The 15,834-nt window shown below is 32.4% G+C and overlaps 2 protein-coding genes across 4 annotated transcripts in view; both read right to left on the reverse strand.

The window, feature by feature from the left end:
* Window positions 1–1,748: 1,748 nt before the first annotated feature.
* Window positions 1,749–3,513, reverse strand: LOC102608166 (probable 2-oxoglutarate-dependent dioxygenase AOP1). Its single transcript, XM_006465451.4, has 3 exons — window positions 3,096–3,513; window positions 2,679–3,000; window positions 1,749–2,252 (listed from the first exon to the last, which is right to left on the reverse strand). The coding sequence occupies exons 1-3, from the start codon at window positions 3,458–3,460 to the stop codon at window positions 2,010–2,012; spliced, it is 930 nt and encodes a 309-aa protein (XP_006465514.3). The 5' UTR covers window positions 3,461–3,513; the 3' UTR covers window positions 1,749–2,009.
* A 9,345-nt stretch (window positions 3,514–12,858) lies between these two features.
* LOC102625655 (pleiotropic drug resistance protein 1-like) overlaps window positions 12,859–15,834 on the reverse strand; it is a 38,132-nt gene continuing 35,156 nt past the window's right edge. Inside the window, exons 17-24 of one of the 3 annotated variants that reach the window (XM_015530592.3) lie at window positions 15,441–15,773; window positions 15,005–15,295; window positions 14,798–14,881; window positions 14,543–14,676; window positions 14,191–14,418; window positions 13,945–14,116; window positions 13,603–13,857; window positions 12,859–13,496 (exon numbers count right to left, since the gene is read on the reverse strand). In XM_015530592.3, the coding sequence (XP_015386078.2) occupies window positions 13,239–13,496; window positions 13,603–13,857; window positions 13,945–14,116; window positions 14,191–14,418; window positions 14,543–14,676; window positions 14,798–14,881; window positions 15,005–15,295; window positions 15,441–15,773 (1,755 nt within the window). In that variant the 3' untranslated portion in view covers window positions 12,859–13,238. The remainder of the gene's footprint in view (window positions 13,497–13,602; window positions 13,858–13,944; window positions 14,117–14,190; window positions 14,419–14,542; window positions 14,677–14,797; window positions 14,882–15,004; window positions 15,296–15,440; window positions 15,774–15,834) is intronic. The other 2 variants (XM_052444246.1, XM_052444245.1) reach the window with 2 other exon arrangements.

Raw genomic sequence — 15,834 nt, forward strand, 5'->3', positions numbered from 1 at the left:
AGAAAAGAGCGAATCAAACAAGTACTAAATCTAGAACTGACTATGTATGACAAATTAATTTTAGATTTGGACACAATATTGGTCTTCTTCTTTTTTTTATTAGGTTGTAAATTTGTGGTTATTGGATAAACTAAAATGCATATATTATTAAATTTCAACATTAAACTATCATAAATAATGGATATGTGACATCAGATCTTTAAAAGATTAGCATAAATGATCAGTTCTATATCTAGTTAAATTCATACATTTTAATCCCTATATCATAGCCAGGTGGGATGGTTTTTGGTATCAAACCAAAACATCAGTTAATTTGGTGGTAAATAAGGTAATAGTTAGAGATAAAATTTTTAAAATATAAAAGAATTAATATGTGGGTGGTCGCAATTTTTTGGCAGTTGCAAATGTAACTATAGCATGTGAGTATTACTATAGACATAAACTCTTGCACAGATTTATTTTATACAAACTGATGTGGCATGATAAAATTGGTTAAATTAAATATCTCTTGGCCCACATGATTTATTTTTATTATTTTATATTTTCGTTCAACCAATGAATTTGTACAAAAGTTTGTAACTATATCATCACTAATAGCATGTATATATATGACTAGATTGGAGAAATTATGCATTATTAAACAATATTGTGACAAAGATGTTGTAACAGAGACAGCCAAATTAAGGACCACTAAATGATTGAAAGAGATTGGTCTGTAACGCTCTTATACATGAAAGTGAGCGACAATTGACCAGTTTTATAAATAAACAGATAATGCAGAAATTATGATAGCCAATATACTTTATTTAAAAATGTCAATTATTTAAAGTTCTGTGATATTATAAATTAGGAGTGTGGTCCTCTACTAGTTAGCTCATTTGCTGCGTCGTTGTGCCATGCAAATAAATAAAAGCTAGAAAGGACCGAGTCAAAATCGAATGACGAATAAAAAACTGAGTAATTGATAATCTATGTGGGACTAATGTCACGTTAAGTGAATATGGGGGGAAAATTTGGACGATATATAAATTAATGTCACCTATGTGAAAAATATTGGCGAGCCATGGATAGGACTAAAAACTACGTGCATTATATAGGTTGTGCTTTTCCACAAATGATGGTTGAGATTTAAGATGAAAGTAAGGTAAAACCAAATCTGTTTTGTAATAAAAGTTCTAACAGTTGAATAAAGGTCGATAATATTCGGAAAATTAAATATTTAAAAAATAAAAACTTTTATATAAGTGGAAAAGCCACCAAAACTCCCAATAGTCGTTATAAAAGTATAATTTAATGTTAGAAAGTATTCAAAGTCGAATTCAAAAAGAATGTTCGCCTCAACAAAAAACGGAAGGGGAAATTAGACTTTCATCATTCGTGGGACTTGTTTTTACTATTTAGGTATTTACCCATTTCATTCTTGGCGCTAAAATAGTTTTTACCATTTAGGTCTATTACCCATTTCATTAATTCTTGGTGCTAAAATAGTCACATAAAAAAACACATGGTTGAAGGGTAAACATGATATTTTCACTCGCAAATTAATTGTTTGAGAATCTACAAATTAAAACTAATTAATTAATTTGTTTGCTAAAATCTCACATTCACCTTTCAACAGAGGAATGATTAACAAAATGTAGAGTTCTAATAACAATTCAATGAATTAACTAAGCAGTAGCTAGTAGTCTTTGGTGTAATTTAATGTGTAACAAATAGTAGCTCACATAATATTAAACTCAGATAACTGGTTAAAGAAACCTACTTGAAAACCACTTGGTCAAACTCTTGGAAACGTTTAATCACATAACTTAATAACATATTGATAACAATTATATTAAACAGACACTCAAGATTACCGGTACCAGGCCAGAGAGAAGCTGCTTAAAATACAAATCTAGGAACCCCTAACACAATCGATAATTAACCCTAAGACAGTCGATACACACATTTAAGATTACTTGTGTTTATTTTCAAATCTAGTTTGGAGAGCTTAGAAGCACTAAAGAGTTTCAAATGCCACAATAGGCTTTAATTGGACACTTGGATTTGTAGCCCTCATCCGTACGAAAGTAACGTAACAGTCCAAAATGCTCAAAGGGTTTGTACTTTAATGGATGTTCGTCATCAACAAGCTCGTCGGGAACTTTCACGATCCCACTGCTGAATGAAAATAATGCCAGGGAGTATCTATCCACAGCCCCATTCATGATCACTCGGTGGCTTGGAGAATGTATCCTGTCATTGCTCCATGCCTAATCAACCAATAGATAAATAAATAAAATCAATATGGTGATCTATGATCAAGAGAGAATACTTGTTTTGTATTAGAGAAAATGACACCTCGATCCCTTATTAAATTTATAACTTTTATCACTTAACTCAGTGTTTTTAGTTATCCTATTACAATCTCTAATGTTATAATTTCAACATTTTTAACTTTATAGTTGAAAGATAAAAGTGACTTTTTAACCTATAAAACAATTGTATCTTTTTAAAAAAATATAAATATATATAACAAAAAAAGAAGCCAAAAAGCGTTTGTGTTGTTTTATTTATTTATTCATGGTTTTAACGTTAGAAATGTAATCGAATAGAAAATAAATAAAGACCTAAGTGATATAAATGTGAAACAATAGGAACCAATTTTAATTATCCCTTCATAATAATGCATGACTCACCATTAATGCATCGCCAGCAACGACAACAAAAGAAGAAGGTGACAGCTCAACATTGATCTTTTGGCCATCTCTTGTATCAATCTCCAGGCCATTAATTTGATTTTGATGAAGAATAGTGGTGAAGCTCTTGTCGGTATGAGTAACGAAACCAAGATTAGGCTCACCTCCAATTGGCGCCCTATTTTTCAACACTCGAAGAAGATAGGTAATCGATTCAATGTAAGAATCATGGTACTTCTCCAACGAATAGCTTTCGAAAATCATTCTGCTCACCGTTCGATCCAATTCTGCTGCTAGCGTTGCATACGAATGCACAATTTTACTAAGAAAAAGGAAAAATAATTAAAACAAAAATTTGCTTCTAATGTGAAACTTAGAAGATGAAATTATTAGTCATAAGTTCAAATATTAACGTACCAGAAACTATCATTTCCTTGTGGCCACATAATTTTGGTGAAGCTTTGTGCTGCTTCTAGGGATGTTGCATTATCAATTCCCATGCTTTCATGCAAAGGAAGCTTGGGAATTTGTCCCACATACCCAGTTAAGGGCCTTTCGTATTTGTTTTTCATTTTGGTTTCAGTGGGGAGATCGAACAGATTTTTCAAGGCACCGAAAACTTCACTGCGAAATTCCGATGAGATTAAATTATGATTGCACTCAATTATGAAGCAACCAAACTCTTCAAGGGCTTGCCTTACATCATTACAAGCTTTGATCCAAGAGTTGGTTCCTGGCTTCAAGTCTTTGTTGGAGAAATCAACAACAGGAAGCTTGAGCATGGCTTCAGCACCGATTGTACGTTTATTTGTTATTTTTCATTTTTTGGTTTGGATTCTTGATGAGTATGGGCAACATTAATATACATTATTAAGCTTTCTTATAGTTGTACTTTATGCCGCTATGTAAAATGCTCAATAGGAGACAAAATAATAAGTTCTTGGAGCTGTATTCTGTTGGGCCCAGCATGGTTGTTTCTAATTTATTGTATATATTTGGAGAATCAAATTGGTGGTTTCTGAAATGGGATCACAATCAAATCGTTTAAATCCTTAAAATTAAAATGGTGGGTCGAATTATTAGAATGGGCTGAATTTTTGTTAGAGGAGATAACGTTATTTTTGTCGCTCTTAGAACTTGGTTTTAGTTTCTAAAGATTTTTAATATGTTAATTATTTTATTCATGGTGTTGAAATATTTAAAAAAAAGAAAAAGAAAATGAAAAAGTAAAAAACTCACACACACAATTTTGAAGAATAAATGTGATATTTTTACATACAAATTGATTATATGAGACATCTACAAATTAAAACTAGTTAAATCTATTAAAAGATAACTTCACCTTCCAACCTCTTCATCAGTGTGCTTTTTGGCAACTATTTGAATATATGAGAGATAAAATGGGATAATAATCTATCAATGGCCATAGTTGTAAAAAGAAGAGTTCTAAGAGGGTCTAAAATGTCACTCTCCATTCTTAGAATTATGCCGAATAAAATGAATGATACTGACGTTCAAGAAAAACATAGGAGATATTACAAGTGATTTGATGGAAAAAAATTTGGATACTATTGTACAATATCCATCCTAATAAAAAGTTACAATTCTTTATAATAACAATATATGATTGAAATTTGAACACCATATTATATTCTTATATATATAACCACCAATCATCATGTGCATTATATCAAGTAGAATTAGTCAAGATTATGAGAGAATCTTGGTCTTCTAATAAATACTTGTCACTTGTAATAATAAGAGAGAGTTACTACATACTACATGGCAAAACATTGGTTGATAGGTGGATTTGCACAAACAACATTTGAAATGCACTCAAGAGACTAATCTCAAATCATTAATATTATAATCTGAATTATTCTGATTGGGAGAAATTATTTAACAACCAAAAGTAATGAAGTGCATGATTATGCATGTCGTTTTCCAATTGATCATTTATATTTCTCAAATTGAATAAGACATAAATTAATCAATTTTTTTCCCCGTAAAGACTTTGCATCAAAGAGATGAAACAAAATTTGTCATCGTTCTATCTTATGTTACTCGATTATTTTACAAACGCATGATAGGATACATACACATATATTTATCAATCAATGTTCTCAATTCACTAAAAAAATACAGATAGGTAACATCATTCTTAAAAGTTGAAGATTTTAATTACATTTGTATCTTCTCCATTTGAATTCTGAGTCCATAGTGTTCTTGATTATAGGACCACAGTAAATCTGGTCCCAAGTTAGAGAGATAGTGCTTGAAATATTAAAATATTAATCCAAAAAATATATAATTATTAAAAAATCGTACAAACGTGTATATTCAAAAGTTTGAACTCCCTTGAATTCACACTTCAATTTGCTTTGATGTAAGCTAATGCATTTATTTTCACAAAAGATTAGAATAGTTAATAATAGAATTAATTGACCATCAACCTTACAAGTTAGAAGATAAGACATAAATTATTTTAATTATTATTTTTATATTGTGGGGATGGAATGGACTAGTATTTGACAAATAGTATTTGTTTAAACGATAATATTGTTTATTTTTATTATTTTTATTTTTCATATTGACATGATGGATAATATAATAATCATCATGGTACTATGAATGTTATAAATCAAAGAAATGTCACAAGGTTACATAATAAAATTTTCATATTCTGACAGACAATGCAATGTGATTATGGAGAGGTAATAGATAACAATGAATGTGAAGGAAGGCTTGCTTAAACATTTACTGATGAACATATTTCCTTGTTAGATTGATGGGCTGGGCTCAGCTGATAAAGAGGACCCAACACGGGTTTTGGGACATTTCCAAATTGTTTTCGAACATTGAAGAATAAAACTACAATGTAAAGCATAGTGGTTTAAATTTTTTTTAAAAAAAAATCATATTTTTCTTTTCTCTAAACGTAGAAGTGCCTGTTTGGTATGGCTTATTTAAGAGCCATAAGTGCTTATTTAATCGCATAAGTACTTTTTAAAAATTTTTATGGTGTTTGGTTATTTTTATAGTAGAGTTTTTTTAACTTAAATAAGCTAATTTACCTCTACTAGCTTTTGGGAATAGAGGTTAGAGAGTTTTTCTAAAAAATATATAATATAAAAAATATCACACAATTTAATGGTTTAAAAGTACTTTTTTTATTGACAACCAAACACCCAATGATTTTTTGTCCAAAAACTCTATTGGTATAAGCTCTACTGCTATAAGCTCTACTGTTATAAGCTCTATTTAATAAGTTGTACCAAACGGAGCCGAAGTGTGATTTAAAAAGGGTTTTAAAAGACATTTCCAAAAGATGTGAAGACATAATGCTTTAATCAAAGCCCTCTTCTCGAGCACCGACTTCCTTTATTTTTGAGTTACTTTTAAAAGTTTTAACGTTGTCTCCTAATTCCCCTTCCATTAAATAATAGAAGAAAATAAATTCTTGTATTATATTATATAAAACAAGCTTTTTAAAAACTGGGTATCAGAGTTTTGTAAAAATAATCTCAGTTATAAATTCAGTAAAAATAATCCGATATGAGTACAATTATAATTTTCATCCACTCAAGGATGAAAAAAAATAAATAAATGAAGTCAAAATTGAGCAAGTAAATTGTCTTTTAAAGGGTAAAAGAACAAGGAAGGCATTTGAAATTGAAAATATTCTCGTTGGATGACCAAGAACTTTAAATTAAGTTTATGAAACGTTGCGTTGTCAAAGAATTTTGTCCGCATGGAAGATCTTGAGAGTAATAATTAATCGGATCGGATTGGAATAAACTGAATTTCAATTTTTATTGGTTTAGATTTAATAAGTGATTGGATTGGATTGGATTGGATTCAAAATATAAAATCTAGTATATGACAGATTGGACTTGGACTTGGTAAAATCTGATGAATCGAACCAATAACATACAAGGTTTATTAATTGATATGACCAAATTTTATTATCTTGTTATTGTTACTATAATTATGATTATATTTTTAGTTATAATCAATAGCTATAGTTGTAATTACTATTAAAATTAAAAAAACATGTCTATTAGATGGTAAATAAGTCATTTTATAAATTATTAAACTCATTATAGATTAGTGGCTCACAAGTTGGAATTCAAATTGAATTCAAATTTATATTCACTCTGATTTTTTTAAATTTTTTTCAATGGCAATTGTAATGATTATTATTTGTTAAAAAAAATCAAATTAACAACACTACGCGTCTACGCCATGTGTAAAAAAAATAAACAACTAGACATTTATTAATAAACATAAACGACAAGTCACCTAATCGATGTGTCGGCGCATACCATTTACGCATGTCGGTTAAATGAATTTAGAGGCCGACATATGGTTTTTATGATTATTATGGGAATGTCATCCAATTTCTATGCAAAATGTCCAACGAATACTATTTATAGAGTAATGAAAATTTTTCCTTTTTTTTAATAGTACCAATGATATAATTATATAAGGAGAAGGAAAAAGATTATTAGATTTTATTTTCCTTTTTAGAATATATATATATATATATATATATATATATATATGTTTACTGTATTACACTATCCTCCCCTTGGCTCTGATACCAGAAAGGATGGTTGTGCTTTCGTTGGAAATCAGTTATTAAGAATTTTGTTTAAACAATTATTATGAACGAGACGGCTTTATCAAATTTTAGTAGTCAAATTTTAGATATTTGAAGTACGTGACTCGTTTACCGACAGTGCAGACCAGACTAGCGCCTATTCAGGATCGCCTCTGGAATTTACGTCGCCGGATTCCCGTCGATATACTCAAATATTTTTACCAACTTTAAATATTAGGTTCTTTAAGCAAGCCTAGCAACAACATACATCTAAAGGCTCATGAGCAGAAAGGATGGATGTGATACCAGAAAGGATGGTTGTGCTTTCATTGGAAATCAGTTATTAAGAATTTTGTTTAAACAATTATTATGAACGGGACGGCTTTATCAAATTTTAGTAGTCAAATTTTAGATATTTGAAGACGTGACTCGTTTACCGACAGTGCAGACCAGACTAGCGCCTATTCAGGATCGCCTCTGGAATTTACGTCGCCGGATTCCCGTCGATATACTCAAATATTTTTACCAACTTTAAATATTAGGTTCTTTAAGCAAGCCTAGCAACAACATACATCTAAAGGCTCATACACAGTACCAGATCTGGATCCCAGAAATGGTGCTCTGAAGGAATGGAGGGAGAAGAGAAAAATACAACTGAGGATTGAAATCTGGTCTCGTTGCCTCAGAGAAACGTAGCAGTTGTATGGCAGATCTAATATAGACCAGTCTGCAAAGCATGCATAAAATTTTTAAATGCTTTAAAGTAAACAGCGGAAATTTAAATGCTTTAAATTAAATTACAGAAATTTAAATTTATTACAATCTTTAAAAGAAAGGAATTGCAAATCTTACATGTTTCTTTGGAAGAAAAGTCTTTTTAGAAGAATGGGAAATTAATCGTGAAGACCAGGAACTATTCTGTAAACAGAAAAATTTCCTCGGTGCCTTCAGATTCCTGATTCCCAGAGAGAGAGAGAGAAATGAAAATAGAAAGAGAGAGAGGGATTGGAAAAATCTGAGGAGTCTAAGTCTTCCTTTAGATTTTTATACAGAAATGAGTTTTAAACTGTAGACTGTAGTGGAGCTGTAGCATACAGTAATCTTTGGAACAATAACTGTAGACTGTAGCGGAGCTGTAGCATACAGTAATCTTTGGAACTCTCTACTGTGGACTGGAGCTGTAGCAAACAGTAATCTTTGGACAAAGGTATACAGGTTTAAAATACAAGTATAATACGAGTGAAGAGACATGTGCCCTCTCACTTGTGTCCAGGGGACCACCCGAAGATGCATACAAAAAAAATTCAAAAGAACATACAATTGGAAAATACAAAATGAATATTTACTCTTTTTTTTTAACTCTTGCTACAACTATTTACAATGCTTTATTGGAGAGAAAATTCCAAAACAGTCGTCTTCATTTTCATCTCCAAGTGAAATGAATGGCTCTTCTTCTTCGTCTTCATCTTTAGAGAAGTCTGCCACTGAGAACTTTGACCTAGAGGTAAGGAGCTGCTCCATAACTTTGAAATATTCATCTTCAGTTTTGGCACTGGCCAAAAGAGATTAGGCTTTGGATTTTTGGGTAAGAAAGGTCTGTTGGGCTTTGGAACCTTTTATGGTTGGTTGTAGAAAGCCTTTGGAACAGAGCCAATTTCTGATGAGGGTGTCAGTTAGTTTGGTCTGTTCGTCAAATTTCGACCACCATTTTACTTTGAAGGTTCTTTGAATAATAAGTTGGGTTTCTTGGGTATGAAATCTGAAATTCCACATCCATACCCATGGTAGGAAGAAATTTGTGCAGAAACAAAGAAAAGGAGGAAATCTTTTCTCTGATTCAGAAGGGATATAATGAGCTTTGAAGAGGTTTAGACAATGGGTGGCATTTGAAGTTAGAATTTGGGGTATTGGACCAAAGAAGTTCCACTATTGTTGAAACAAGTTTGGAAGGCTTTGGACAGTTATTTTTGAATTAAAGAAGAATAACCATGAATGGGATTTCTTTGGGTTTTGTATGAAGAATGTGTTAAACCAGGCTTGTTGATAATCCCAATAGGAATAGGTCAAACAGTGTGGTAAACGCATTTGAAAATTTGGAGGGAAAAATTTAAATTTGTGAAGTTGATCACCCCACTGGTTTGGGCTCAAGACTTTTAGGATAGTAGCCGTAGAGTAAGCCGGCTCTGAATAGGTTTCACTGAGAAAGAAATGCTTGAATTTTACTGACTCAGTGGCTTCTAAAATGCTTTGATAATAAGACAGGGGTTTTGTCAAATCCCATGGTTTGAAAAACCAGCCTTTAGAGAAAAACTTTGAAATAGCTTGAAAAGAATCAGTGTGGTAAAAACCATCTTCCATTGTTAAAATATTTTGGAAATGGGTTTATCATACCAATCGGAAGTTTTCTTTGAAGGTGTTGGTTGGGAAAGAACAATCTGAGAAGATGAACTTTCACCAGAGAGAACAACATTTTGAGAAGAGGGTTTTGAAATCTCTTTGGAAATTGGTTTTTCTTTTTCAATTTCTTCTTTAGGAGAAATTTGGCTTTGGGAAAAACTTTGTAAAGCCAGCATAAGCTCAGGGGATTTAGAAATGGATTTCATCCATTGATTTACCTGCTCATGAGTGGTAAAGGCTTTAGACTTTAGTTCTTCATCTTCAATCATGTCAATCCATGATTTAATTGGCATGGCAGATGAGAGTAATTTTTCTTTAGGAGGAGAGGTTTGAGATTCTTTGGAAGGTGTCTGGGCACAAGGTCTTTGAGGATCCCTTTCCCTTTGTCTTTTCTTTTAGGCGGCATTTATCTGCTTTGGAGAAATTCCCTAGTTAGAAAATCAGGGACATAATTTGTATCACCTTTAATGAATTCAATATCAAAATCAAAAATACTTAAAATAGCTTGCTATAGTGCAAAAATCTGTTTTGACGCAATGTTTTGAACATCCTTTTCTAAAATATGTTTTGCAGCTTTGCAATCAATTATAAGTAAGAATTTTTGATTTAGCAAATCACTTTGGAATTTAGAAATGCATAAAACAATTGAAAGAATTTCTTTTTTGATAGTAGAATAATTTTTCTGGCATTCATTCCAATGTACAGATACATATTGTACTATTTGTTCTTTATCATTTTCTTTTTGTTTCAATATACCTCCATATCCTAAATTAGATGCATCAGTTTCAACTATTTTAGGTAATGCAGGGTTTGCAAGATATAAACATGGAATGCTTTTAACAGAACTCTTTATGAGCTTAACTACTTTGGTATGTTCATCAGTCCAAGCAACAAGATTTTTCTTTAATCTATCATGCAAAGGTTTGGACATCCTATTGATATTGGGACAGAAATCGAGAACATAATTCAGACTTCCTAGAAATCTTTGTAATTGAGTTTTATCTAGGATTTTATCTGGGAATTTGTCTGCAAAGACAGGAGAACGCTCGATATGAGTAATGGTTCCTTTGGAAATGTGATGACCTAGGAACCTGATTCTTGTTTGAAACAAGGAAACTTTGGAACTAGAAATAGCTAGTCCAGCTTTCCTAGTGGCCAAGTAAAAAGTCTTTAAATGTTTGAAATGTTGGTCGATGGTTTGAGAAAAAATCAAAACATCATCTATATAAACAATGCAAAACTCAGAGTAAGGGTTATAAATATCATTCATGATTTTTTGAAATTCTGAGGGTGCGTTTTTTAAACCAAAAGGCATGACAGTCCACTCAAACTGTCCAAAAGGAACAGTAAAAGCAGTTTTGTAACGGTCATTAGGATGGATTTGAATTTGCCAAAAACCTGACTTCATGTCAAAATTTGAAAATATAAAAGCAGAATGTAGTTTTTGAAGCAAATCCTTTTTATTAGGTATTGGGTACCTAATCCATTTTAATGCTTTATTAAGGGGTATATAATTAATAACAAGTCTCGGTGTTCCTCTTTCAATTTCAGAATTTTTGTTTACATAAAAAGCAGCACAAGACCATGGGGATCTAGATTTCACAATGAGTCCTTTAGACTCTAAATCTTTGATCTCATTTTTACAATGTTGTTCCAAATCCATGTTCATTTGAATTGGACGGGCTTTAGTGGGAATTTGTCTTTTATCAAAAGAATTTTCATAAGGTAAATCTACCAAGTGTTGTTTTCTATTCCAAAAAGCAGAAGGTAGATCAGCACAAATTTCTTTTTCAATGAGAGTTTTGAAATCGGAAATTTTCCTTTTTATGAAATCACTTTGTAATTGGCTCTCAATTCTTTTTAAACTTAAATCCTTTTGTAAAAATATTAAATCATTTTGTCTTGATCTGAGAAGATTGTTGATTTGATTTTGATAAACAGAACAAGCTTTAACAATATTCAAATTCCTTATTTTTGGCTTTTCAATAAATGGGAAAACAATTTTTTTTGTTTTTTGCTTTGAAAGATATACTATCGTAATTGACAGTATATGGTGTAATAAGATTTATAAAAGGGGTTCCCAAAATGACAGCATGGTGTATGTCATTTGTAAGAACAAAAGAAGTTCTAAATTCAAAACCATTGTTATGAATTGAAGCTTCAACTTTAGAATTAACTTTAAGTTTTGAATTGTTGGCGGCAGAAAGTCTTTCTTTTGTTTTCTCATGAAATCTTTTGGGGACAATGTCCTCTCTTATGCAATTCAAATCGGCACCAGTGTCAAAAAGGGCAATGGCATCAATTGCAAAATCATTAGAAAAAATTAAGGTGATTTTAATTAAATATTTTCTCGTAGTGATTTGTTTTAAAACAAATAGAAAATCATTGGGTACAGACTCAATGTTTTCTAAGTTTTGATCATTTTTATCATCATTATCAGAATTGGATTCATTATCCGAATTATCTTGTAATTGCTTTTGTAAAAGAAGTTGAATAGTTTGAGAATCACTCTTTTGCCTTTTCTTTAACTCTCTTATCTCAAGTTTAATGTCTTTAATTTCTTTCTGAAGATTTTGGATACTGGGGATTGTGCTCTTTATTTTCTTTTTGTCCAAAATTTCAGTAAGATCATAAGAACTCTTTTTAACAATTGGATTTTTAGAAGTCTCTGTTTTATTAAAATCCAGAGTTTTTAAAAGCTTATCAAGGTACTTTTTTTGAAGATTTGAATAAGAAATATGCTTTACAAGCTCAAGAAAGGTTTCTTGATCTTTAGTCAAAACATTAATTTTCTTTAAATAAGAATTTGATTCAGAATCACTATTGTTAGATGCAGAGGTATCTGAGTCAATAAGTTCATCGACCTGAAGAGGGTCACTATCTCCCGACATGGAAGACTCAGAGTCAGAAGACGCATTTCTGGTATATATATATATATATATATATATATATTAAGTTTTATGTGGTGTGGTGTACTGCCACTCATAATATTTGGTTGGACATATCTTATAGTTTTGAATGTAATTGGACCAGGCCATGGTCGTGCTTCTTCTTATTATTATTCATTCTTTTTTATTTGTTATATATCTTAAAAAATTAAAAACATAATGCAAATTTAATTTTAAATTATGCGATTATATAATAAGGAATCTCACTCATTACCTGCAACTGCAATCTTGAACGTAGGAAACTTATTTACATGAAAAATAAGAAAATAAGGATGCACATTCCATAGTTACAGTGACACAATGTCTTGAGCACTGTAGTATATGTTAATAACACGTAAATTAGTAGAAATGATATATTAAGGGATCCGCACTTCATTGAAAGTGTAGGATTGACTTTCACACCATTATAGAAGAGTTAGATAATGTTGTAAAAGGTTTCAATACACTGTGAAATCTTTTCACAACGGTGTGAAAATCCATCCCACTCTTCATTAAAGTGTAAGAACCTTACACTGGAAAAGTACCCTCTAAACAAAACATCAAGAGAAATCATAACATTCTGGAGGAGGTAATTGACTGGGGAAATTCATCTTCAAAATGAAATTGAAATTTCTACCGCCTCTGGAAATTAAACTGCTTAATTCCGAGGGCGAAAAGAAATCCAAAGACTGCTGCAAACCCAGCAACAACAACTGCAACCACACCAAGAAAATCATGCTTGTAACCAAAGTAACTTCTAAGAAACTGTTTCACGGTTTCACCACTTTCCAGTTTGTCCTCTAAATCTCCAAACTGTGAAACAACCAGTCCATACAAGGTCCAAGCCATGGGATCTGCCCAGTAGTACCATCTCCACCATATTGGAATCCGCTGTTTTTATTGACAAGATTGAAACATAAGGAAAGAATTAGCAAGCAAATATCTATAAGCTAGCAAATGTAGCATCAAAAATAGAAAATGGGAAAATGATACTTACAGGTCTTGGGATTAAAAAACCAGTAAAGACGTTCCAAAATCCAAAAAATAGAGTTGAAACAATGGCAGCAATGTGGTGGTTTGGTGTCATAGCCACAGCCATCATGCCGTAGAAGGTGAAGTACAACAAAGTGAAGAACATGAAAAATATGTACCAAAAAAACTTCGCTGCTGTCCAGTCAAATCCAATCATAGCATAGACTAGAACACCGTACAGTGATGACTGAATAAAAATATAAGGTATCTCAATCGCAGCCTGGAGAAAAAGGAAAAAAAAATCAGTATAGAAACACAATTCTTAATACATTTCAAAATATTTGTAATCAAGTGTCAAGCAATTTACTTGTGCTAATGCCCATGGTTGGCCTGAGTACATTCCGGCAGCACTTTCTCTGTAAAAGATTGTTCTCTCTACAGATACTATTGGTTGCACTGAAAAACAGTATTGAACGCCGATGAACAGAACAGCAATGTACATGGAACCCATTGCATTAAACAGATCTTGGTTCTTTCCCCTGAAAATTGAAAAACTTAAGATTAAAAGGCAGATGAAACAACAGGCTTCAAATAAAATGTAAGAGTGGCTCACGTTTTAGTGCCCAAGTCCCAAAACAGTGTCCCAAACATCAATGATATTAAGGTCGTGAAAAAAAATCTAACGGCAGTGTATGGTGGATTCCGCCAGTATGACCAGTGTTGCTTCCATAAGCAGGCGATAAATTGGGTGAAAGCTGACTGAGAGTACTGAGTAGGAAAATAGAGGTCCTTTGAACCTGGAGTAGGCTTGCTTAAATCTTCAATAAGTGCTTTGTTTCCCCTGAAACACTTGCCACGCATCACTTCAGCTTTCATGGTGACATAAACAAATGCATTGGCTTAGGGGTGAATGGATTGTAGTTAATTAATAGTTTATGCAACTGATGAGTACCTCATGAACGTACCTGTATAATTCTGAGCGTTTGAAAATATCAGTAAAATCAACCCCCAAAGCTACCTCTTGGGATGCAGCAGTAACTTCCAACATCCAGGTTGCGGGATTATAACCATTTTTTATTTTTTCAATTCCGGGAATTGCCTTCATGAAAACAAGTACAGAAACATCAGCGAGTTTCCTGATGTAAATTATGCAAGTTACTTCAAAATTAAATTTCAAATTAGATTTCCATTGTAATATGTGAATGTTCATCAGGTCATACTTCAAAATAGCGGATAAGATGGCAAGAATGTCGACCCAATGGACCAACATAAATCTCTTGTCCCCCTCGCTTCATTAAGAATAACTGCAATGTATAATTAAACAATTGTAATCAACATACAGGTAAAAAACTAAAGAAAGGGAATAAGATGAAACTAAAAGGATAAAGTTTTGACTCCTTTGATCCAGTATTAACTTCTCTAATTACCTCATCAAAAGATTCAAATATATCAATGCTAGGTTGATGGATGGTGCACACTACAGTTCTTCCAGTGTCCACTGTGTTTCTAACAGTTCTCATAACAATTGCAGCAGCCCTCGCATCTAGCCCTGAGGTTGGCTCATCCATAAATATGATAGACGGGTTAGCCACGAGCTCAACCGCAATGGTAAGCCTCTTACGCTGCTCTGTTGACAGACCATTTACACCAGGCAAACCAACCAGTGATTGTCTCAATGGGTTCAGCTCCACAAGGTCCATGATTTCCTCAATGAACATCTGTAAACCAAGGGAGAAGCTATAAATTAGTAACAATATCCAGTAATGCATTCAGGGATTAGACCTGTTTCTCTTCTTCTAGTGCACTCAGTTCAACTTGTTTAAGCTCTCAATAATCCACACTCCAGGTGAATTCAGTACAAACCTTTCTAGTTTCAGAATCAACTTCGGGAGCTAAACGAAGCCAGGCCGAGAAGGCCAAAGACTCATGAACTGTAACAAAAGGAGAGTGGATGTCATTTTGTTCACAGTATCCTGAAATGCGAGCAAATGTTTCGTGCTTCTTTGGGTAACCAGATATTTTAATACTCCCTGTAATGTATCCACCCGTTTTCCTGCCAGCCAGCACATCCATCAAAGTTGTTTTACCAGCACCACTAACACCCATTAAAGCTGTAAGAACGCCTGGTCTGAAAGCACCACTGACGCCATTTAGAAGCACCAATTTGTCTTCAAGAACACCTTGAAGTTTCATTTCCTAAAAAGTTAAATTAGACCAATTATTCATCATTTCTGGACTACATTATGATTAATCAAGA

The sequence above is a fragment of the Citrus sinensis genome, chromosome 7 (genome assembly GCF_022201045.2).
Source record: "Citrus sinensis cultivar Valencia sweet orange chromosome 7, DVS_A1.0, whole genome shotgun sequence".
NCBI lineage: Eukaryota > Viridiplantae > Streptophyta > Magnoliopsida > Sapindales > Rutaceae > Citrus > Citrus sinensis.